Genomic DNA, 24426 nt, shown 5'->3' on the forward strand with positions numbered 1-24426 from the left:
AAATGGAATCACAGCTTTTCAAGACATACTCAAATATATTTTTTGAATTTGAGGAAATCAAGATTAGAATATAAGCAATGTTAGATCTAAAATGTCCCACTGGTCAAGCTTAACTATCTTTAACCTTTTAGTTAAGTCTGGCTGTTCACCACCCAAACCTCACCTCTGGCATTAAGAAGTAAAGCAACCCAGGGTAGAACAAGTTAATCACAAGAAGTAGTTCACTTATACACATAAAACCCAGAACATAGGTTCCCAAGTGGGCCATGTTGTGCAGGATATTTTCTGCCTGAAGCCATGTAGCTTATCAAATACTTTGATCCTCAATTTTAAGATTATGGGCAAAAAGGTAGTAGCTATGACTGAAATGATAAGCCTGTCAGAACAATTAGTTCTAAACATAACAAAAGGAAGGAAAGGTTTACAAGAGGAAGGCTATTTCATACAAGAAGAATGAGGTAAATAAAAGAAGCAGAGAACTAACACGTGACAGATACTACACGTTATCTAATTTAATAAAGATTTGGAAGGAATGTGTCATGTTGGGATAACATGTTTGGATGGAATAAAATATCAAAGAGAGAAAGCATCAGATTAAGATAATAACTAGTAGGGGAAGGGCAGCAAAAAGGAGAGGGAATTCTGTGGCAGCATGCTTTGAAAAAACATACGCAAAAGTCTAGATTGGATTCAGGAAGCAAATCAGAGCCAATGTTTGGATGACTTACAAAGACAAAATGAAATTTGAATTACCTTTTGTGTGAAATTCAGTTGCCGAGTAACATCCTCTAGTGATTGTGTCAACGAGAATTTTTCTTCCTATTTAAAAAAAATGGATAAAATTACATAGTTTACAATTTAATTTAATCATCCATAGCTGCACTACTCAAAGTGTAGTAAAATACAACATCAGCAACACCCTGGGAGTTTGTTAGAAATGCAGAATCTCAGGCCCCACCTCAGATCTTCTGAGTCAGAAGCTGCATGAGCAAGATCCACAGATTTGTGTGCTATTAAATTCTGAAATGCACTGATCTATAGCATCTGACTAGAGAGACTTTCTGAAAACTTTTTTTAAGAGGCATCCCAATGTTGTTTTCTCATGCTATATACCTTAGTTATAGAGCACTTTGTAATTTTCAAGACACTTTCATATAATTTATTTCATTTAAGATAGGCTAGATATTTCCATACATATCTACAGGCAGATGAAACCATGACACCAAGAATTTAAGTGACCCCCCCCAAGGTTACAGAAAATTAGGAAAAACCTTGAAACCTAAGTTTCTCAACTGCTGGTCCAGTTCTATCCTTGTTATACCCTGACTAAATGAAAAACAATAAAATTATTACATGCTATAAAAATTTACTGTACATATTTACTCAGAAAACAAAAACTGAAAGCAATACAGCTCTTCAGTGATTTTATCAGAGTCCTACTTGTTTTAAAAGAATGGTTTAAATTTAAATCTTACCTTGCTACATTTCAAACAGCCTGCTAGAAACTTCTTTATTTCCACATCATTTCCAGGTAAAAGTTTTAGTGAGAGGTGTGTAAGATGCTTAAAAGGATTTGTCTCTACCACATTTAAAAAGGCAGGAGAGTTATCCAAAATAGCTGCTGGAGAAACTAACTGCAACAAAAACCTTTGGAAAGAAAGTATCACATTATAACACATTTATGAGATAGTGAAACTCCCATTGAATCATGAGCTCCATTAAATGGATCATTATGAGCTATGGATTCGATGGATCATCAATAATTAGAAGGATCAGGAAAGGGACATATTGGAATCATAGGGGCCAATATGAAAGGACTCCCAGTGATAAAATTGGTTAAATTGTTTTAAACAGTAAAATGTATAAACTGGACAAGAAAAAAGACTGATTGAAACAGTGAATACATAAATGTCCATGAATTCACAATGAGAAGAAAGCAAAAAACTAAAATAGAAAACAAATAAAAACCTCACTAAAAGCAAGAAAATAATTAGAGTAACAGCCTTTGCTTTGAAAACTGACAACTTAAAAGTAAGAATAAAGTATTTATCCTTTCCTGTATGAATTTTCAGAGTAATCACATAGCTCTAATCAATGAGGGCAAGTTCTTTATAGAAGAATTATACCTAACATAGAATTAGAATTAGAAAAACATAATTTTGTAGCTTCTAATGAAATAAATGATTCAATCAACAGTCATCAGTTGATGAACCAATAGATAAAAGTTTGGTGAACTTTACAACAAAAGGATCAGGCATTGGCACCACATGAATATTCACTCACACACACACACACACACACACACACACACACAAAAGCTTATTCTTTTCTTTTTCCAAGTTAATTATAAAAACTTATAATACACAGAAAATATTTTGCCATCATTTTGTCTTACAAAGAAGAGTTTGTCTTAAGAGAAGTTTAATGATGTAGCTGAGTGGTCTCATGAGACTTACCTTGGAATTTCTTTGGCATGCTCTTGAGTACATTGCTGAAGGAGATCTATAAATTTTTGTGGGAAAGCTAAGAAGTCTACCAGAAGACCTTGCTGGAATTTTAAACTATACAGAAGACAGAAAAAGAGATTTTAAAAATTTAATTACTATCTGTAATTATAATTAACACCCTGAAACTTTTTTTTTTTACTGAACACCCATAATCAAGAAATAAACTAGGGAACTTTGATATTTATGGAATTTATCCAATGGGAGAAAAAAGGTCAATAGATTTACCTATAACTCCAATTTTCTGCGGTATTTTAAGCAGATCTCTGACAAGCTATGAAATATTTATTTTCAAAAACATTCTGAATAATTATAGTATAAATAGTCTGGTGTTTCTAAAATACCTAATGTTCCTAATAGGTATATATTTCAAAAAGAATAGTATCAATACATTCATAAAACTTAAAAACTTACTTATTCCTAGATTAAATATAGAACTAGAAAAATAAATTTAATTTAGTTACCTCTGAAAATCTTCCTCAGATATAACAAGGTTATACAGGAAAAATGGGTCAGTATCATCAGTTAGACGGACAACTAAATCCTGAAAGAAAGATTATTATTTTTTAATGTTTTTAGGATCTGGCTTTTAGAGTAATTTCATCCTTCGTGGAAGTGAAATCATCCAAGACATCAGTGTATCACCATTATACTTCAGATGGCTTTGTTTTCTGGTGCTGCTGGGTTTTCCTTAGTCTTTAGACTTACTATCTTAAATAGGGGTAGATATTCTGCTTCTTGAGAACCACATGGGGGTCTACAAAGGTAATTAAATGATAGGAGTTTTAAGTTTAGGAATACCATCCTAGCAGAGGCTTAGGAAAACTCAGATCCAGCCCTTGCTGCACTATAATATTATGACAAAAATATTCTTTACTACTGATCATATCGTGTTTAATCATATTTTCAGTTTCCTTCAAGTTAATTGTCTGGTATTTCAAAACTGGCCCGGTGGCTGGAGCGCCGAGCTCCTAACACCAAGGTCGCCGGTATGATTCCCACATAGGCCAGTAAGCTGCGCCCTCTATAGTTAAGATTGTGAACAGCAGCTCTCCCAGGCGCTGGGCGCAGGTGGTGGTCGGCATGAGTTGCCGCGCGCTACCATATGCTACCATGAGCAGCCGATGGCCAGCCTGAGCGGCCGGCTGCCAGTGTGAGCAGCCATGGGCTGCTGTGTGCTGCCTCGGGCTGCTGTGAGCAGCCAACCGACAACCAGCAGTCGACTGCCTCAAGGGGGGGGGGGAGGGGAGCGCAAGGCTCATAATAGCAGCATGGGCCAGGGACCTGAGTCCTACACAACCAGACTAAGACACAACGGCTTGAGGGGTGGGGATGAGGTGGAAGAAGAGGGGAAAAAAAAGTGGCAAATACATCAGCAGAAATGACAATCACCCACCCCAGAAAAGAAAGGAGCATTTGTTTCTCAGGCAGAGGCCAGGGGTATCAGGTGACATGTTGCCAAGGCTTCTTCCTAAGGGCCTATTCTCTCCTATTGCAGGTAGCCACTGATATGGAATTCCACATGTTTTCAGTTTCAAATGAACTCAATACCTTTCATAAAGACCATTTTCCCAGTAGTTAAATTTATAGTGTGGCAGACCATCACAGCAGTTAAAGAGGACAGAAAAGTACACAGAAATCACATACTTCAGAGAACAATGGTGTAAAGAAAACAGGCATAACAACAAGATGATGGAGGGCTAATAAAGAAATAAGCATACAGGTTAAGAATAACCTTCCACTTGAAACAAAATCTACCCACGGCTACTGAGGAACTGTCAGGGGTCCTAGAAAAATCTAAACCACCTTTAAGTAGAGCAAAAAAATGAGGAGGCATAAGGAATAACATGTAAGAGTACAATATATCATCTCTACCCTGGAAAATTAGCAATCTAGGTATTTGCTCTGCCTCAAAATGTCCTGTTCTTAAAGCAGATCCTGTTGAAGTTTTTTTTCATTCTTTTTTTCAGTTACAGTTGACATACAAAATCATATTAATTTCCTGTGTACAGCACAGTGGTTAGACATTTATATAACTTATGAAGTGATTCCCCCTAAGTCTCATACCCCCTTGAAATCATACATACTTACTACAATATTACTACATATTACACTAAGATGCTATAAAGAAAACCTGAAGCTGCTACTAATACTACTAGATCCTTGAATATGTTTAGGTAAAGTTATGACACAGAGAAAACAGATACTCTATTTCTTAGCCCTCTATTCTGTATCCATTTCTCTGTTGATGACTCATACTTATGAAGATCATACAGGACTGATGCTCTATGTGCCTCTCTTCAAAAGGCAAAGTAAAAGATTCAAGAATACCTCCCTGCAGAGCTTCAATCCATTCTGTTCTCACATTTATACCATGAAAGGTTAATTCTATAGGGTAGCAATAAATATTCTAGCATTTATAAGTGTATTGGGCAAACCTAAGGAATCTGTTCTCCCAATTCCCATTCTTGCATGCTTCAGAAACATATGGCATAATAATCTCTCAATTATTTTCTTAGTAGATTCTACCACCCCCAGATCTGCAAGTTACAAAATGGCCCAAAATTGAAAAGATGGGTGTACAATGAGATAACACCTCACACCAGTTAGAAAGGTTATCATCAACAAGACAAGTAATAAAAAGTGTTGGAGAGGCTGGGGAGAAAAAGGAACCCTTATACACTGATGCTGGGAATGTAAATTGGTACAGCCACTATGGAAAACAGTATGGAGGGTCCTCAATAAATTAAGAATAGAATTACCATACAACCCAACAATCCCTCTTCTGGGTATCTACCCCAATAATCTGAAAACATTTATCCCTAAAGATACATGTACCCCTACGTTCACTGCAGCAATATTCACAGTGGCCAAGATATGGAAACAACCAAAGTGTCCTTCGATAGATGATTGGATAAAGATGTGGTATACATGTACAATGGAATATTACTCGGCCATAAAAAAGATGAAATGCTGCCATTTGTGACAACACGGATGGATCTTGAGATTATCAAGGTAAGCAAAATAAGTCAAAGTCAAGAACCATATACGTAACTTCACTCATATGTGGAATATAAAACTGAAAGCAACAAAAGAACAAGACAAAGACAACAGTTTAGTGGTTACCAGAGGGACAGGGGGGAGTGGGTGTGGTAGAAGAGGGAAAAAGAAGTCAAATATATGGTGAGAGAAGGAGAACTGACTTTGGGTGGTGAACACACAATGCAATATATAGATGATGTATTATAGAAATGTATACTTGAAACCTGTATAATTTTACTAACCAACGTCACCCCAATACATTTCATAAAATTTAAAAATAAATAAAGAAATATGGGTGTTACAAGAGCTCTCACATTCTTAAAGAACAAAAATAATTATAATGTACAGAAATTATCATATTTCAAAAAAGAAATGAATACCCACCTTTCTGTGAACTGGATTAGAAACTGATTGTAGTTCAATGCTCACTCTAACACTTACTCTCCTGTGTGAAGAGATATGCCAACTATCAGAAACAGTCACATGAAATGAGCTATCACTCATTTGTATTAACTAAAGTTTTCCATCTTAAGCTACAAGACCTTCCACAGGTATTCCCTAATTTATAAACAGATGTTGGGAAAGCACACTGGATTTGAAGTTTAAGGTCTTGTTCTTCCACTCATTAAGTAGTAATCAGGTTTTTAACCTGAGGCTAAATTTTTATCTCCTGTAAAATGGAGTTGTTGTAAGGATTAAATACGATGAATGATGTGGAATACCTACTACTAGCCTGGTATATAACCTTACTGCCCTGATGCTAAAATAGCATCTATTGAAAGACAAACCATCAATTTAATAACTTTTCACATTAAAAAAAAAAAAATCACCCATTCAAATAATGAAATGATTTACGAGAGAATGCATTTGAAAAACTTAAAACATGAAGTAATATTAAAATACAGGAATGGTCAAGGAAATAATGTAACAGAATCCCTGTTGTGTAAGGCATACACATTCAGGTCCACACACTACACCTGCTCAATATACTCTATGCAATCCATCCATAGAAGTAGTGTCAACAAGTTTATCGTCTATCATAGTGTAGTTACGCTAAACCCTAAAAACTTGAAACCATAGCTTTCCACATTCTATACTGCATCTTAGAGAATCCAGTATCGCACAGAGGCATATAAATAAAGATGCTCATAAACATCAATCAAATGGAACAAAAATGTTTAAATTAGGAAATAAAGGGAGAAATTGGTGAAAAAACATCTCTGTATAAGTGATTCTCAAAACTATTCTGCTAGAATAACAATGACCTTCCCCGGATTTGCAGGGAAAGAAAACAAACTAGTTTATGTTCAATTTTAACAAACTAAGATCTTGTTCAATTTTAAGTTATTATTCTAAAGATATGTTTTAAACCTTTCCCACATTCTACTATTACTTATGTACTACTGAGTGTCGATGGAAAAACTTGGTAATGGTTACCCAAGGCCAGATTCAACTGTTTGAATTTTTTTATGCTGATTTTTAATTTTATATTGGTTTAAAACATGTCATTTTAGTTAAATTTCTTATTGGACATATAATTGGATGCTAAATCTTAGTTCATATGATCAGATTACCATAATTTGTATCTATTATCCGAAAAGGAATAAGCAGCACTGGTGAACATTAGGAAGACAGGAAGAACTGTCTTTAAAACAAGAGAATATTTTGTTTCTATTTTCCTAGTACCCAGAGCAATATACATGAAACAGATTTGATTCCTACTCCACTTAAATTAAGCATTCTTAGGGGAAAAATCTTTTCAATCTCCTAATTTGTAAAATAAATGGATTGAGTTAGGTTTGTGAGGGCCTTTTCAGCTCTACAATGTCAATATGTTTGGTTTTCATATTTTGAAGTTTTTTTTCTAGTACATACTACCATAGTGGTATGACACTGTAGTTGATAACTAACTCGTTATGGTGATTTACAGGTTTTAAAGTCCTGGTAAATTTGTAAAAAACATTCAAGCACCCACTTAATAAAATATTCTTTACATAATACTGGAAGTAATATTAATATAATTTGCCCATGATATTAATGATGTTGTTCCATATATTCCAACTGTCTATATGCATTAGTTGTTGGTAGAAAAAAGGAAAGGCCCATAGATTAAACCTATTTCCCATGTTTACTTCGACACCTCCCTCGAAATATCTAGTAGAAAAATCTGAGCTTTCAGAGGATATACTTACTATCTGAAATCACAAATCTTATTTTCTCCACGGTAATGGTTAATGTCATAGGAATAATATAAAACAAATACAAACTCAATAAAAAATGCTATTTCTCAATAGCATTTTTGTCACTCTTTGAACAATGTATAAATCTACCTATCGTCCATCAGTTAAACTTGGCATCAGCAGAACTGGATTCTAGCCCACCTCTGCCACCTGGTAGCCAGGGCCTCAAACTCTCAAGTCAAACAAACGAAGTCTACTCTAAACCAGGTACTGTGCTGGGTGCTAGGGATACACACAGAAATAAACATAATCCCTGTCATGTCCTCAAACTGAGATCAGATTAAATGACTTTACCCCAGATTTGCTTCTGATTCTGTTTTGGGGCTTCAAGAAAAGAGAGGTAAGGGTCACTATAAGTATCTATACTACTGAGTACCTGCAAGGCCCTTTGAAATATATCATCTTATTTAACAATAATAATCTTGTTAAGTAAATATTATCTCTGTCTTACAAAGGAAGAACCTGAGGTGCAGTTATAAACCTGGTTAAGGCCACACTGTAGAGCACAAGTCAGAACTCAGATCTTTCACCTACACCATTCTAGCTAATAAATGAATAAGGGCAATTAATTTCAATTTAGGCAACTTCGAAAAGGTCCTTATGGTGAAGGGGTTTAAGACAGACTTGAAGGTTATGAAAGAAAAAGCATTTGAGGCCAAGGGAAGAGCAGGAGTAAATTTATGGCATTGAGAGAGTATGAGGTACATTCAGAGGATAATAAGAAGTCTAGTGTGACTAGCATATTAGAGAGAACTTAGGAAATAAAGGTTGATGTCAAATCACGGGCTTAAAATTTTGCATCACTTTCCTCCAGAGTCTTCTGAGCATTATTACCACTGTCTTCAACTGAATTTGCTTCTTCTCTATGACTTCAGTACATTTATATTACTTCATGCATTAATCACACTTGAACAATAGCTAACGTTTAGTGAATGCTCAGTATACTCTGGGCTCTGTTCCAAGCACTTTATATGTATTAACTCATATGTTCATAATGAAATGAGGCAGGTACTTTCATTATCAATTTGAAAATGGGCACAGAGACGTTAAGTTAAAAAAAAAAAAATTTGTATAAAAATCAATCAGTAAGTGGCAGAACTGGGTTTTAAACCCAGACAATCTGGCTCCAGAGCCTGAACTCTTAACCTGTGCTATGCTGCCTCTCCAAGGAAAATCTTGTTTCTCCTGTTAAGGTTTGAGTTCCTTGAGGACCAGAATGAAAAGTGTTTTGTTGTTGTTATTGTTGTTGGGGGGGGGAGGGGGAAAGAAGCAGGGAGTTTTATATTTTTAGCACCTATGACAGTTCCTGGTACATAGTAGGCATTCATAAATTTATTTATTGAGCTGAACTGGCCTTGAATACTTAACTAAAGAGTCTGCACTGTTTTTCCTATAACTCAAGGGTCAACAAACTTTTTCAACAAAGGGTCAGACAGTAAATAATTTAGGCTTTGCAGGCCATCACATCTCTGTCACAATTACTCATTTCTGCCCATATAGCACAGAAGCAGCTATAGACAATTTTTTTAAAAAATGAGAATGGCTGTGTTCCAATAAAATTTTACTTACAAAGACAAGCAGTGGGCCATCTGGCCCATGGGCTCTAGTTTGCTGACACCTGCTATAGGTGACAGGAATATATGAACAGTTTCTAAACAGAAGTGAAAAGGTTGAAATTGTGTTTTAAAAAGATAACTGTGATGATAATGTTGACAAAAAAAAATTCTGAGATGTTCTAAATTAAATTACATCAGCCAGAGAGTGAGAAAAAAAGACAGGAATAATTAACAAGCTAATCGCTGTGGGCCAGTTGACAAAAGACTGCTCACATTCCTGTATGTCTGTTGGAATTTTGGACGAACTTCCAGATGGCTATTTCTACAATTATCTAAGAGAGAATCGCCAGTCGCCATCCATCCTCAGAAGCTTCCAATTCCTGTTTACACATGAACTTGGCATCTGTTGCCCACAGCTAATCCATAGGAGTGGACACTTCCTTGCTGACTGTGCGCAACTAAGTCAGAACTAGCCCCACTTTATGGATAGCCAACGTAAATTCTTTTAAAACAAGTTACATCTTTCTTCCCCCTACTTGACGTATAAAAACACTGGACAACTCCAGAACAGCAGACATGTTAGTTTTTCCACTTGGTAGTTTAGACTATAAGCCCAAGGACCACCTGGTCAACTTTTTTTTTTCTTTTTTTTTGTTTGCTATGGTAGCAAGAGCCCAATAAACTCTTTGTTTTAAAAAGACTTTCAGCTATGGAAGTTAAAATTTTGTTTAACAATGTAATGAGATAAAGAAGAGCCAGGAGTTTCAATGTTGGCATCAGAAATGATGCCCACATCTTGCTTTTACCTTTCCATAATCATTCTAGAATGATGCTATCCAACAGAGATACAATGGAGGCCACAAATATGAGCCACATATGTAATTTTAAATTTCTTAGAGGCCATATTAAAAAAATTAAAAGAAACAAGTAAATTGACTTTAATATTTTATTTAACCCAATATACCACAAATAATTGTCATCTTAACATATAATCAATATAAAAATTGAGTATTTCACATTCTTTTTTTTCTCCTAGTAAGTCTTCAAAATCCAACGTGCATTTTACTGTTACAGCACATTAATTCAGATTAGCTCCAATTCAAATGTCTGGTAACTGTCTGTAGCTCCCCTATTGGGCAGCACAAAAGAAGGACCAACTGAAATAACCTACAGATCTCCATATGTAGCTGCTGGTTTTGGTGTCAACTCCTTGCCTGCCTTGTCAATTGATTTTGGACCTAATTAAACTATACACTAGTTTCACATTACTGGCAACTCAATGAATCAATTCTTCATTTTCTTTGTCACATTTCCAATCCATTTAGTTTTCACGTAAATTTTCATACTTGATCCTCATAACAACCATGTGAGTAGGCATGTTATACCAGTTTTACAAATGAGGAAACTTAAGGCTCAGTGAAGAGACAGTTAATGAATGGGTAGAACTGAGACAAAATTAAAATCGCCTGAGTTCTGGTCAAATCTCTCTACTTAAGCCCAACAGTACCGCCTCCCTAGTTCGAGTTGTAATTGCATTTAACTGAGATGAGCCTTTACTTCCTACCTCACTGGACTGTAAACTCCACGAAGACAAGGGCTGTTTTTTCCTGACCACTGTATGTATCCCCAGTGCCCAGCAAGGTGTTCTGAACGTTGGCAATATTTGCTGAATGAATAAATGAATGAATGAAATTTCTGGTTTTCCCTATTGTTTTTGGTCAATCAAACGCAATTTATTTTATTTTTAGTAAATGTGAAGAGGCAATACACCATAAAATTAGTTTTTCTTAAATCGAAGCTTAGATTTATGTCCAATATAATTCAAAGGAGAACGAAAAACAGGCTGGGAGCTAAGGCCTAAGTGCTAGTGCCAGCCCTGCCGTGAACGCTGTAAGCCCTCGCATAAATTATTCAACTTCTCTGGGTCGGAGTTCTTATCTGTCAAAAGCGAGAGTAGGCTACAATCTCCACGGTTCCATTCCAAGCTAAGATTTTGGACATTAACTTGATGCAGGTCAGCGTCCCACTTCCTCACTCCCTTCCTTCCATGCCCTCAGCAACGGCAGACTCGATGAGAGAAGTTACGATTAGGTCCCAGCTGGGTCTCTCTCCGCATCTCCAGGACGCTCGCCCGACACCCAAACGCAGGCCGGTGCCCATTGGCCGGAGCCGCCATCTTTCCCCCTTGGCCCGACCCCAACCGCCACCCGCGGTCACCCAGGAACGCGGACCTCACCTCTCCTCGCAGTCTTTGCATTTCACTTGCAACGGGACTAGCTGCTGGAACAGAACCTGGCTCATGTTGGACCGCTGCGCCGGCCGGTGCGCGGAGCCGTCCAACAGGCCCGGCTCGCGGTTCTGACCTAAAAGTCGTCCAGGTCCTTACAAAGTTTGAGTTTGGCGCTCGGTTTCCGCGGAGGAGGCGGGGAAAATAAAGAGACTAAAGACGAGGGAGGTTTGGACCTCGCCAGCCACCATCATTTTTTTCCGGTTTTGCAGGGAATGGGGCGGTAGTTCCGGGAATTGACTGCGTGGCAGGACCGAGGCGGCCATCTTTGTTAAGGGAAGGGGACCCGAGGGAAGCTGACAACTTTCCTTCCTTCCCCTGATGCTTGCCGCCCGAAGCAAGCCCTGAATTATGGCAGCTTCTGCGCCGACGCCGCACGCGACCGGCTTTCCAGCTGAGGGTCGATGCGGTTACTATGTGGCAAAGAAGAAGAGGTTCTGCAGGATGGTGGTGGCAACAGGGAAAAGGTTCTGTGGTGAACACGCTGGAGCCGCAGAGGTCTGGTATCGCCCTGCCCTCTCGAGAGTCGGAAATAAGTTTCCTGGTCCTGCACCTCCCCTCGCTGAACAGATTTCTGCTGCTGGTCGCTGGGTTTTCCACCCTTCCTTTTAATAAACGTAGTTCTGTCCTCCCTGGGGAGCGATGATGAGCCCTAGTAAAGTACATTGTTTCCTTGTACTAAGTAAAGGGGCAGCGGCGACCTGTTTATCTTGATACTAACTCAACGTAATGCTTGATTTTAGTTTTACTCCAAACTTACCGCTTCTTACACTTCGCCCACTGTCCGCCTCTTGATGGGAAGAAGTAGTTTCACTAATGCTGTTCTAATTGTTTCGTGATGCCCCTAATCACTTCTGTGAATACGTTTGAGAGAAACTTTTTAAAAAGTTTATTTAGACATATAATCTCTTGAAAGCAACTTATAACTGCTAGAAATGGGAAGGAAAGATTTTAAAACATGTGAGTATTGACTCTCCCTTTAAAAATGAAAACAATAGTTTTGTTCGATAATACAGTTATACGTATAATTATACTGTATATATATTTATGTGTTTATTTGTTTAGAATATAGAGGATAGAAAAATAAGAACAAGAGGAAGGGAATGTTGGTAGAAATACAGCATGTTTAACAGATTTTGGGAAGATTAAACCAAATAGACAAGCATTTGGTTTCATGCCTTTTTAACGTCCAGTGCTGTTTACATTTTTTCTTTGTTAGTCCCATGGTTTAGCCTTGTAGGCAATATCCGGTACAGCTCAGCCCCAGAGCCCCTTCGTCTGCTACTGTCCATCATAGCCATAGCTCTACTTCATATTTTGATATGGCTGATATTTGCTGAGAGTGAAGCATACTGAAACAAGCATATTCTTGTTTTGGAATGTGGGAGACCCCATGACGTGTGGTGAGAATGCTTTGAAGTATACCCACAATTATATTGGCTGCTTTGAGCAAACATCCCTTGATTGAAGAATGAGATTTATGATAGAAGGATTTTGTTCTCACCTTAGACTTTACCGTAACCACTCGTCTAGAAGGTGATTGCAGAAGATGGTGATAATAGAATATGAATAGATCCTTACAAGCTGATCGGTATTCCTGGAGAGGAATGACATGTCGTTGTTAGTCCCTTGATGAAAGACTGCAAAACTCCAAGTGGGAACACTTTCCATGAATATGATTTGGTTTTCAGTTGTGGGCACCCTACTGAAACTGTGATTTGTGATATAATTGGCTGTTATGTTTCCATCTTTTTTTCTTAAGTGTCATTTATAGCTGAGACTACTAGTACTCATTTTCTTCCCCAGTGGTTCTTAACTGGGTTGATTTTGCCCCCCAGAAGACAGTTGGCAATGTTCAAAGACATTTTGGTTGTCATAGCTGAGGATCTAGTAGCATCTAGTGGGCAGAGGCCAGAGATGCTACTAAACATCCTACAATGCACAGGACAGCCCCCCACAAAAAGAATTACGCAGCAGTAAATGTCAATAGTGCCACAGTTGAGAAACCCTTGTTTTTAAACCCAAATAATATGTATTAAAAGTGCATTTCCCCCTGCCCCACTCTGTGGTTAGGCTTTGGGAGGTTACCATAGAGTCGTATCTTTCATGGAGGTTAGATTTTAAAGTCAGCATATAAGACTAATGTACAGTGTTTTTCGGAAACAAATATTGAAAAGTCTCTCAGCTTTCCCATGAAATTCAGTGTGCATAATATGGATATGCTGGGAGGCAGATCAGAACTGAAATAAATTGAAGAATTGTTAATAACAGTGAACACTTCGCATTTACTGTGTGGCCAGCATTGTTCTAAGCAGTTATTTTTTAACTATTATAATAACTCACTTAATTTTCACAAACCTTTGGAGCTCAGACATATTCTCATATTTTGATGAGTCTACCTCCGATCATTGAGGTAGGAGCTGATAAAGCTGAAAATCATACTTAGGCAGTCTGGCTGACCTGTAGTTTTAACTGTTATACTATCCTGTTAACAAAGATTCATATGAATGTTAGGTAGAATTGCCAACATTATTAATTTTAAAATTTTTTCCTAGTGCATATAGATAAATCCATGTAAGTTAGAAACAAACAGGATGTAACTCTACAGTACCAAAAAGTTGCAAAGCTGTTAGGACATGGCCACATACCAAATGGTTAAAATGCCGTATTTCATTGTTTCTAAGACTTTTTTTTTCACATTTTAACATCTTTGAAATCAGAATGTATCTTAAAATCAATGACATGTCATAATTTAAATTGGCACTATTTTTTCTTTCTTAGTGGTATCTAAAATAATAGTGCATATTTTAGTCAACGCTATCATAGATTCAAAATTTCATACATAGGCCTTCTTTATAACCGATTTAAAGGTATAGACACTTGTTTAAAGCAGTATTTGCTCATATGTACATAAACCATCTACATTGGAGACTTTTGTTGTTAAACCGTATCACCTAATTTTGCCAGTGTTTTATTAATGTCCTTTTTAGGTTTCCTTGCCTTGTTTTGGAAATGCATAAATTTATGATTACACTGAAGTTATATCTAGTATCTGTAAGCAATGAATTTGATATTTTAGTCAAATAAATATATCCTTTTCTTTACTAGGAAGAAAATGCTCGGAAAAGAATCGTGTGTCCTTTAGATCCGAAACAGTAAGTATCGGGTCAGATAAAGATTTTTCTGTCCTGGAAACAGTAATTGTCACAAGTCTTATTTTAGACAATTTTCTCTTTAAATTCAGCACAGTATATGAAGATCAACTAGCAAAGCATTTGAAAAAATGTAACTCAAGAGAGAAGCCAAAACCTGTAAGTATTTGATCAGTAAAGTTGAATGGTAAAGCATGTGGTATGTAATGTTTATATACACTTGGTAGATTACAAATGTGAATATTCAATAACACTCGTGCCTCCAAAGGCTTAAATATGTTAACTTCATGTGCGTGTGTAAAGGACTGTGAATCCACTTAGAGTCCTAATTCAGATAATAGAATTTTATGCAACAAGAGTGTTATTCAGAAAATAATTTTACTATTTATTCAAAAATATTTACTTAGTGCCTACTAAATTTATTTCAATAAAATGTGATCCCAGCCTTCAAAGAGCTTATTTGAAACTGGTAAATAAACTTGTGAATGATGGGTATTATTTAATAAGTTCAATGAAAGAAGTACACATGTGATAAGAGTATACAAGTATACTTGTATAAAAATTAAAATTAGGGCTGGCCGGGTGGCTCAGGTGGTTGAAGCACCGTGCTCCAGCTCCAAGGTCGCTGGTTAGATTCCCACATGGGCCAGTGAGCTGCGCCTTCTATAGCTAAGATTGTAAATAACAGCTCTCCCTGGAGCTGGGCTGCTATGAGAAGTTGGAAGTTGGCCTGAGCTGCTGCCGTGGGCTACTGTGTGCCATCATGAGCAGCTGGCAGCCAGCGTGTGCTGCTGTGTGCTGCCATGAGTGGCCGGTGGCCAGCGTGAGTGGCCAGCAGCCGGCAAGACAGCTTCGTGAGCTGCTGTGAGCAGCCGACCGATGACTGGTGACCGACTGCTTCAGCCGGCAGGAGCGCAAGGCTGATTATACCAGCATGGGCCAGGGAGCTGTGTCCTACACAACTAGACTGAGAAACAACAGCTTGAACCGGAGTGGGGAGGTGGGGAGGCGGAAGAAAAGGGGAAAAAAATAAAATAAAATCCAAGGCTCAAGAAAGGCTCCCCAGAGGGGTTGCCCATGGCTCAGTTGGTTAGAGCACGAGCTCTTAACAACAAGATTGCCGGTTCAATTCCCGCATGGAATGGTGGGCTGCGCCCCCTGCAACTAAAGATTGACAATGGCAACTCAACTTGGAGCTGAGCTGTGCCATCCACAACTAGATTGAAGGACAGTGACTTAATTTAGAGCTGATGGGCCCTGGAAAAACACACTGTTACCCAATACAAAAAAAAAAAAAAATTAAGAAAAGGCTCCCTAGAGACAATAACACTTGAGCTGAGTCTTGATTTGGCAAAGAAAAGGAAGAGGAGTTATTCTAGGTTGAAAGAACTGTATGTGCAACGGCAGACAGAAACCACTTGAGGCTTCCAGGAACTTGGGCTTTATTCTGATAGATATGGGGAACCACTGAAAGATTTTACGCTAGGGAATGGTGTGGTCAGATTTACCCCTTAAATATTTTCTCTTAAAGCTATGTGGGAGGATGGCTTGGAATCAGGAGAACTAGTTAGGGGGCTGTTGCCGAAATCCGGGTGGGACGTGATGAGAGACTGAATTAAAGAGGAAGAACAGTGTGGGGATACATGCAAGAATTATTTATGTAGCAGTGTCAATAAAGCTTGATGACTGATTGGAAATTGGGAGTTGGATATGTGAATCTGAAATTCAGTAGAGAGGTTGGGCAAATAATCAAGATTTGGAAGTCAAATACAGGTCATAGGTGAAGCTTTGGGTTTTTAAGTTACCTAGTGTAAGAGATTGGGGCGGGATTTATTTATTTAATAGATATTGAGCACTTATGCCAGGCATTGTACCAAACACCCTGCCTAGAAAGAACATTACAATCTATTGGGAGATACAGAAAATGCAATATTATGTGTGTTAAAATAGGTTAAGTACAGAGTGCTGCGGAAGAATAAAAGAGGAGAGCCTAACCCTTTTTGAGGAGAATATAGGGCGTAAAAGAAATGGGGAAGGAGTCAGGAAGGCTTCTCTGAAGGAGTGTCGTAAGATGAGACCTAAAGGTCACAGAAGAATCAGTCAGACAAAAAAGAAAATATGTGTAAGGGCCTAGAAGTGAGAGATTAGATGGCTTTGTCTGGGACTGGGCATTTCACATGGCTGGAGTATAGAGCAAGAGGAGGGCTGAGTAGAAGATGAGACTTGAGAGATAGGCAAGAAGAACAGCATAAGACCAAGGATAGAACTCTAGGTGACACTAACATTAAAGGGTGAACTGCTAACAGGAACCATAGAAAAATATTGAGAAGGGGTGGCTGGAGAGGTAAGAAAGAGAAAAACCAGAGAAGCATGATGTATTAAGAAGCCAGGGGAAGGAGAATTTCAAAAAGAAGAGAGTGATCAACAGTGTCAGTCACCACAAAGAAATCAAGTAAGATAGGGACCAAAAAGGATCCATTGGATTGGCAATATGGTCGTTGTTAAAAACAAAGAATTTCACAAAATGCGTATTTAGAGTAGAGTGGGCAGAAATCAAATTGGGATGATATATGAGTAAATGGAACATAAGGCAGTAGAAATCACAAGCATAGACTATTCTTTCAAGAAACTTGGCTATGAGTGGAACTTGAGCGTTAGAATAGTAGTTAGAGGAAGGTAGCATACAGGGAGTGTGTTTTAAAATGGGATTAAATTTAGTTTTATATATGAGCCAGTAAAAGAAAAAAATGGAAAGGAGAGCATCATTGATGGTGTAAAGCTACTCAGGAATCAGGAGGGAGATAAGGAACAAAATAGATGTAGAAGAGGTAATAGGAGGAGAAAGAGCTCTTCCACTGAGGTATATGGGGAGGAGTAAAAGTGGATATCAGTTCAGACAAATTTGAGCTGACAGGCTATTAATTGAGAAAGTTGTCATTTAATAGCTATAGTAAGAGACAAGGTGATTGAGGGGGATGATGGTGTAGTAGGAAATTTGAAGAAAGAGGTAAAAGTTTAGAATTAGGGTTATGAAGAATAATTGCTGGGCATCTTTGAGAGTCAGACTAAGGATGGAGATGTGAATTTGAACTCGCACCAGACAAATGTCTGGGTGGTTACTTCAGCAGTGTTCAGCAGGCCAGATGTTAGGAGTTAAAAGTCATATTAATGCAGCCATTAGGTTTTCTAAGGAGGTTTGTGACAGAAGGACCAGATTGATGATAAGGATGACACTGGGCAATCAGAATGGATGGCATGAAAAGAACACCAGAAATTAGCTGAGAAAAGATAAATCGAGGTCTTTAAAAAGTAGAAGAATATGATTAGGAGCACGAGATCACTATATTGTGTATTAACGTATTACAAAGTTATGGTCAGAGAATGGGCTAATGGAGTTTAAGATTTCAAAAGTTAAATAGTTTACAGTAATGCCAGAGTCTAGATGGCCCACAGAAATAGTCTGCTGAAGTGGAGTGAAGGTCATTAGAGTTAAGAAGGTCAAGAAGAGCTACTATGTCGGGAGGTTTGAAAACGTGGTCATATTGACTGGACTTAGAGGAAAGAACAGCATCTTATTTTCAAGCAAATAAGTTAGCCTGTCACAGGTTTGTGGCTGCTGGCAGAAGATATGAGATTCCTGGGTCAGATTCAAAGGACTTTATTACTAATTGCACACCAAGCAACGTGAAGTTCTTGTCTGCATCAATTTCCCTTGTTCCCTAAAGCCCATGGAGCCAACACAAAGGGGCCTAGCTGGATGTAGCACATGTTTGTGTACAGCTTGTACTGTAGCTAGAGAACCTCAAACTTAGGAAACACAGATCTTTTTTAAATGGGCAGTAAGGAAACCTGCCTGACCTTTGTTCCACAAGTAGACATTTCTTTGTTATACTGTACAGTAAGTAAGACTGCCGTCTGCTCTAGAAGGAGACACTTTCTGTCTTCCAAGATTGCTTAGTATACAGATATCCTTGAAAAGATGATCTGGGACAAAGGTCAATTTCTCTGTAGGACTTTCAGATAATTGAGAGGCCTGTGGAGAATTGTCTCCCAGTAGCATCCCTCAGTCATTCTGACAACAAAATATCCCCCATATATTTCCAAATGCCTCTCAATTGAGAACCGCTAGGCCAGATGGCATAAACTTCAGAGAAGGTATTTTTACGTTAAGATGTGTTGAAGAGAAAACATGAGCACCCTAGTTGGCCCCTTAGTAAAAAGAAAGAACGTTGCCTTTAATTTCAAGTAGTGTGAAGGTTATACTCCTGAGGTTTAACTAAAACCTCAGTCCAGGTTTTAGTTAAAGCAAGTGGAATATGTGTCTGGGAAGATGTGTTCTGAAAGAAGAGGTGAATTTATTAAAAATGGAACACCCCGTCATGGATTCATTGGTGTGCAGTGGAACACAGTGGAAAGGAAAAGAAGAAAAGCAGTGGGATGATGAGATGGAGGAAAGAAATGCAGAACAGTGTTCATCTAGTACACTATGTATAAATGAAACTAGGCACCCAGGTAAAGTCTTACCATTATTCTGCTTTACTTTGTAAAACTGTTCAACTTTTTCAAAATTTCATATACCAAATGACAGTAAGTTGGTGATAAGTTTCTGCAATATAAGTAGTTTTCACATTTAAAAATCTGGCCCCCAACACCACTGCTTGGAGTACTCTTTGCAACCATTTTAAACTAAGAACACATCCAATTAGAGTAGTTATAGCTAATTTTGTATTACAGTTTGCCAGTCATCCCACAAATCATTGCAGTACCTGCTGTCTTCACCTGTTCCATTTAATCACTGGTTTCCATTATCATCCATGTAGCGAAAGGTTGCAACACAAAATCAGCGTGTTACCTTTCTGCCATATGAGTAACAAAAGCTTATTACTATGCATACTGTCCCATGAGTTGCTTTTACTTTTAAAACAAGATTTGTAGAAATAGTACTACCGTATTTCCCCAAAATAAGACGTAACCGGAAAGTAAGCCCTAGCATGATTTTTCAAGATACTCGTAATATAAGCCCTAACCCAAAAATAAGCCCCAGTTAAGATTGTCAGTCAGACGGACTCATTTAGTACAGCCGTTGCCACACAGGAGGGACGTATTGAATTATAAAATAATAATACATAATTATGAATAAATAATATTGACATTAATACTTAAATGATAATATAAATTATAATTAAGTATTTGTAAATACCCAAGCAGGCGCCTTTCGATGAGAGGTAAATGCCTATGTAAACAGATGACCTCGAGACTTACTGCCAAATAACCAATCGGAGTACAGACACAACGCACGAATGTGTGCACTTGATAACGAATGGACGTGGTTGTGTCTAATATGAATCTTCATAATTCAATAAGTCATGTGTTGTAACAGACGTACTTAATGCACTCATGTGAAATAAAGAAACGTTTTCTGAATTTTGGTGCCTGCAATTTTTCATCGCTTTTATGTGGACCATCATTCTTAACTGTCATCATTTTTGTTGCCACTCCTGTCTCGTAAACCTTCAGTTAACACTTGATTTAATGGTAGATTTATAGGGAATAATATTTTGACCCCCAGACAAGATGAGTGCAAAAAGAAAGAGCTATTCTCCTGAGTACAAGAAAGGAATCGTGGAAGACTCCCGGGGCAAGAATCTCACGGCTTTCTGCAAAGAGAAGAAGTTGGATCTTCAGATGGTCCAAAAATGGCGAGCAGAGTGCGATAACCTCAGTCAACAGGTGGATGAGGGAAATGCTAAGAAGCACAAGTGTGGATCAGGTCGGCAACCATTATTTCCTGAGCTGGAAGACATCATTTGTGAATGGATTGCTGACAGGAAAGCAAAGGCTTTGGTTGTGCGCAGGGCTGATATTCAAGCATTTGCCCTTGAAATGGCACCACAGTTAAAAATATCCACAGAAGAATTCAAAGCATCACAACACTGGCTAGATGGCTTCCTTCAGCAATATGAATTGTTTCTAAGATCGACAACACTGTTCAAGCTGGAAGATACTGAAGTTATTAAACATGCACTTGCATTCAAGTCCTTTGTTGATGGCATCGACTTTTCTAAATGTCAACTATCCAACATGATTGCTATGGATGAGACTGCAGTGTTTATGGGCCAAGGATCTCAAACAACAATTGATTAGAGGGGTGCCTCGTCAACCTACATTCCCTTCACTGATTACCAAAGTGCACGTGTTACCTGTATTTTGGCAATTCATCTGGATGGAAAGAAAACCCCACCTCTAATCATCACTAAGGGCAAGAAAGGTTGAACGTGTTTCAGGCATTTATGTTCTTGAAACCAAAAAAGCCTGGTGCACACAAGTAGTTATAAGGAAGTGGGTCAATTTAATGCTGCCACTTGTTTTGCGAGGTGGCCAAAGAGGTCTGCTAGTCTGGGATTCAGCCAGCACTCACCATGCTAAAGATATGAAGAACTTCCTTGCAGAGAGAAGAATAGATCAAATAATGATTCCCACAGGAATGACTGCCTCTCTCCAGACTCTTGATATTGCAATAAACAAGCCACTCAAGGACCATTTGCGCATGGAAATCAATGGCTACACTAAAAATAGAATGGAGAGAAATCAGCATGGAAACTTTGTGAAGCCTAGCCTGCAAGAGGTCATGACTTGGGTGAAGAATTCATGGGCTAAAAGCACTGACAGCTGTGTTGCCAATGCACTATGAGCAGGCTACATGGACAAGAGGTGCTCATTTAAGGAGAGCTCTGTTGCTGGACATGAGAGATTGGGCCCAATGGTTCTACAGGAAATGGAGTCACAAGAAATTCAAGCCAGAATTTGGGGTCTCAAGAGTTATGGCGATGTTCCAGAAGAAGATGACATGACTGTGTTTGAATAAATGTAGATTTCTGTACATGAAAAAATAAGACATCCCCTAAAAATAAGCCTTAATGTGTCTCTTGGAGCAAAAATTAATATACGACCCAGTATTATTATCATCTATAGCAACATGTCCAATATGGTAGTCACTAGCAGGTGACTGGTTAAATTTGAGTTAATTAAAATTAAATAAAATTAAAAATACAGTTTCTTAGTCACACTAGCCATATTTCAAGGTTGGTGGCTACCATGTGGGTCGGGGAAGGAACAGAACGTAGCTGATCTAGAGCCTGACCTGGAATCTGTGTGAAGATGGACTAGAATGATCTCACTATGTTCGTTTAAACAATACAGGGAGCATTTGAGATCTTGTTCCCTGGTATATGTCCTCAGTTGTGGTTAAAATAAACTCTTACAAGAAAAATTCTCTACAGGTTTGGACATTCTTACCTCAACACTGATAACATTAACTACATAATCAGAGCCACTGCTTCATATGATACTGATTTAGAATATTTAAAATAGAACATGTAAAATGAAAATAATTTCAATGAGAAAGACAGGATGATAACTCAGTCTTCTAGCATGACTGACCCACTCTTTAAAAACTGTTTACTGATATATTAGAAAACTTGCTTTCAGTTTCATAATTCATTATTGCTAACGTCTTATGAACGTTTTGGGTGTTGTCAAATTTGGGGAAACCTCTGCTGAGTGTTTTCCATATATGAGCAGCAGGATGTCAGGGTGTCTCACAGTTGCCTGTGCAGTGCCCAGTCTTAAATATTCTTTGAATTGAAGATACTCATTAGCCACATTGTTACCACCAAACCTCCAGAGGGCTTGGAAGGGGCCCTGGGAATGTGTTTGAGGAGGGTGGGGCGGGTGTGAAGCGGGCCCAGAACATAGGCATGGAGTATGTAGGGCCTGGATAGAGAGTGTGTGGGGGGCATCTGGTCATGGGGGGAGTCCAGTCATGGGGAGGGACCTGGTGTGAGGGAATAGATGCAGGGATGCCTCGAAGTGTGGGGAGCAACCAGAGCTTAGGGGGATGAAAAAAGAAGAACAATATAGTATCTAAGGATATTTCTGTTTTTGACTTTAATTAGTATTTTTAATTGAAGAAATCAGACCTAAACTGTTATGATATCTGTACCTTATCTCTCTTGTTGGCCGTGCCGCCCATCTGATAAACAGCCATGTGTAGTTGATGCTTTGTTGTATTTGCTTTAACACCATAAACAAAGCTGGTACAGTCCTCAGTCTGTGCTATAGACATTAAAATTACTAATGAATTTCTTTTAGAGTACAGATGTTTATTCTCATAACCACCTTATTAGAATATAAGACCATGACCACAGATTTTTGTCTAAGTTCTCTACTGTGACGAATCGTCACCACCTAAAGCAAATTAAGGACAGGTACTCAATAATTAATGGGTAAATGAATGGGAGGAAGGGAGGATGGTGAGTACAGAGTATGGGGAAAAGGAAAGGATCAGTTTTCAGCTTAGTTTTTGTAAGCTCTTCACATTAATAACAGTATTTTTATGGTTTTGTTTTTTTAAGGACTTCTTTATTCAAGATATAAATGCAGGCTTAAAAGATGAAGCAGACATACCTGAGCAGTTAGTAAGTACTTGACTTACTATTTAATTTTAAAAGCTGTTTATAAGCTCGCTCCACATTATGAATAAACTAGGTTCCAATTTTTGTTTGGAATAAATTGATTGTTTGAATTTAGAATTCAGTTTCATATAGAATTAATATTCTTAGTGATGGTTAGTTCCCAGACCAGCTTATGCTCCATTTTTTTTTGTATATAGGTTCCAATTTCTTCTCTCTCTGAAGAACATTTGGAAAGTTTAATTAGGAAATTGAGAAAAGCAAGTGAAGGTAAGTCTGCCTAAAGTTGCAAGTTCAAGTTTTTGAAGAACAACAATTAGGTGATATATGAATTGATGCCGGTGTGTTTTAAAAGATGCTACTACATTGTTCAGAGCCCTACGGTTTCATGTTTGGTTGCTTAAGCTATTGTGCTTATATTTGGTACAGGTTTGAACTCTACACTTAAAGATCAAATTATGTCCCATCCAGCATTGCATGATGCCCTTAATGACCCTAAAAATGGTGATTCTGCAACCAAACACCTGAAACAGCAGGTATGTTTAGGCCATAATAATGCTACTGAAAATGGCCTTTTGTTTGTCACTAGCTAACATTCTATTCTTTCTAAATATAGTTATTAATGACATTTCATTTACTTTTATCTTTCAGGGTAGAGAATCTTTCCATTTCAAAAAAATATGTATAAACATATATAAAAAACTTTTGGCATGGATATGGTTCTGAGTGCTGCGTGTTAAATATTTTAAAGCAAGAGAAAAAATTTAAAAATTTAAAGCCAACAAAAATTATCAATATGAACATGCTGCCTCATGTAGAAATTATCTTGCTATTTTCCCATTTGAGCCAAATGTGTTTGTTCTGGTTTATAAAATAATCTCGTGAAGTTTGCAGGCTTCTATTTTAGGTAACATTGAAAAATTAAAATTACTTGGTCCAAGAAGATGCTTTGTTGAGTTTGGAGCAGGAAAGGGAAAATTATCTCATTGGATTGATATTGCCTTAAAAGATGCTGAAAAAGTTCACTTCATCCTAGTAGAAAAGATGACCACAAGATTCAAGGTAAGTGAAACTATTATAGTATATTAGTAATCAAACTTTGTTTGCACTTTTCTTATTAAAAAGAAAAAATGAAAAAATGATAGAAACATGTCTCTTAAAGAAAATGAATTTT

At 37.8% G+C, this 24426-nt stretch overlaps 2 protein-coding genes across 6 annotated transcripts in view; one reads left to right on the forward strand and one right to left on the reverse strand.

Moving 5' to 3' along the window:
• The window catches only part of SASS6 (SAS-6 centriolar assembly protein), a 38367-nt gene extending 26588 nt beyond the window's left edge, over positions 1 to 11779 (reverse strand). Inside the window, exons 1-6 of the mRNA XM_019747014.3 lie at positions 11579 to 11779; positions 5931 to 5991; positions 2969 to 3048; positions 2457 to 2561; positions 1476 to 1647; positions 754 to 819 (exon numbers count right to left, since the gene is read on the reverse strand). Of these exons, the coding sequence (XP_019602573.3) occupies positions 754 to 819; positions 1476 to 1647; positions 2457 to 2561; positions 2969 to 3048; positions 5931 to 5991; positions 11579 to 11643 (549 nt within the window). The 5' untranslated portion in view covers positions 11644 to 11779. The remainder of the gene's footprint in view (positions 1 to 753; positions 820 to 1475; positions 1648 to 2456; positions 2562 to 2968; positions 3049 to 5930; positions 5992 to 11578) is intronic.
• A 38-nt stretch (positions 11780 to 11817) lies between these two features.
• TRMT13 (tRNA methyltransferase 13) overlaps positions 11818 to 24426 on the forward strand; it is a 74535-nt gene continuing 61926 nt past the window's right edge. For 4 of the 5 annotated variants that reach the window (XR_012491816.2, XR_012491817.2, XR_012491818.2 and 1 more), the window contains exons 1-7: positions 11900 to 12212; positions 14738 to 14784; positions 14874 to 14940; positions 23196 to 23258; positions 23453 to 23522; positions 23682 to 23788; positions 24147 to 24314. Coding sequence is in view for 2 of the 5 variants with exons in the window: in XM_074319054.2 (XP_074175155.1) it covers positions 12045 to 12212; positions 14738 to 14784; positions 14874 to 14940; positions 23196 to 23258; positions 23453 to 23522; positions 23682 to 23788; positions 24147 to 24314 (690 nt within the window). In the remaining 3 variants the exon portion in view is untranslated. Of the gene's footprint in view, positions 12213 to 14737; positions 14785 to 14873; positions 14941 to 23195; positions 23259 to 23452; positions 23523 to 23681; positions 23789 to 24146; positions 24315 to 24426 lie in introns of all 5 variants that reach the window. The other variant, XM_019747016.3, reaches the window with a different exon arrangement.

Source organism: Rhinolophus sinicus, chromosome 7, assembly GCF_057876585.1.
Source record: "Rhinolophus sinicus isolate RSI-liver-muscle chromosome 7, RSI-T2T, whole genome shotgun sequence".
Lineage (NCBI taxonomy): Eukaryota > Metazoa > Chordata > Mammalia > Chiroptera > Rhinolophidae > Rhinolophus > Rhinolophus sinicus.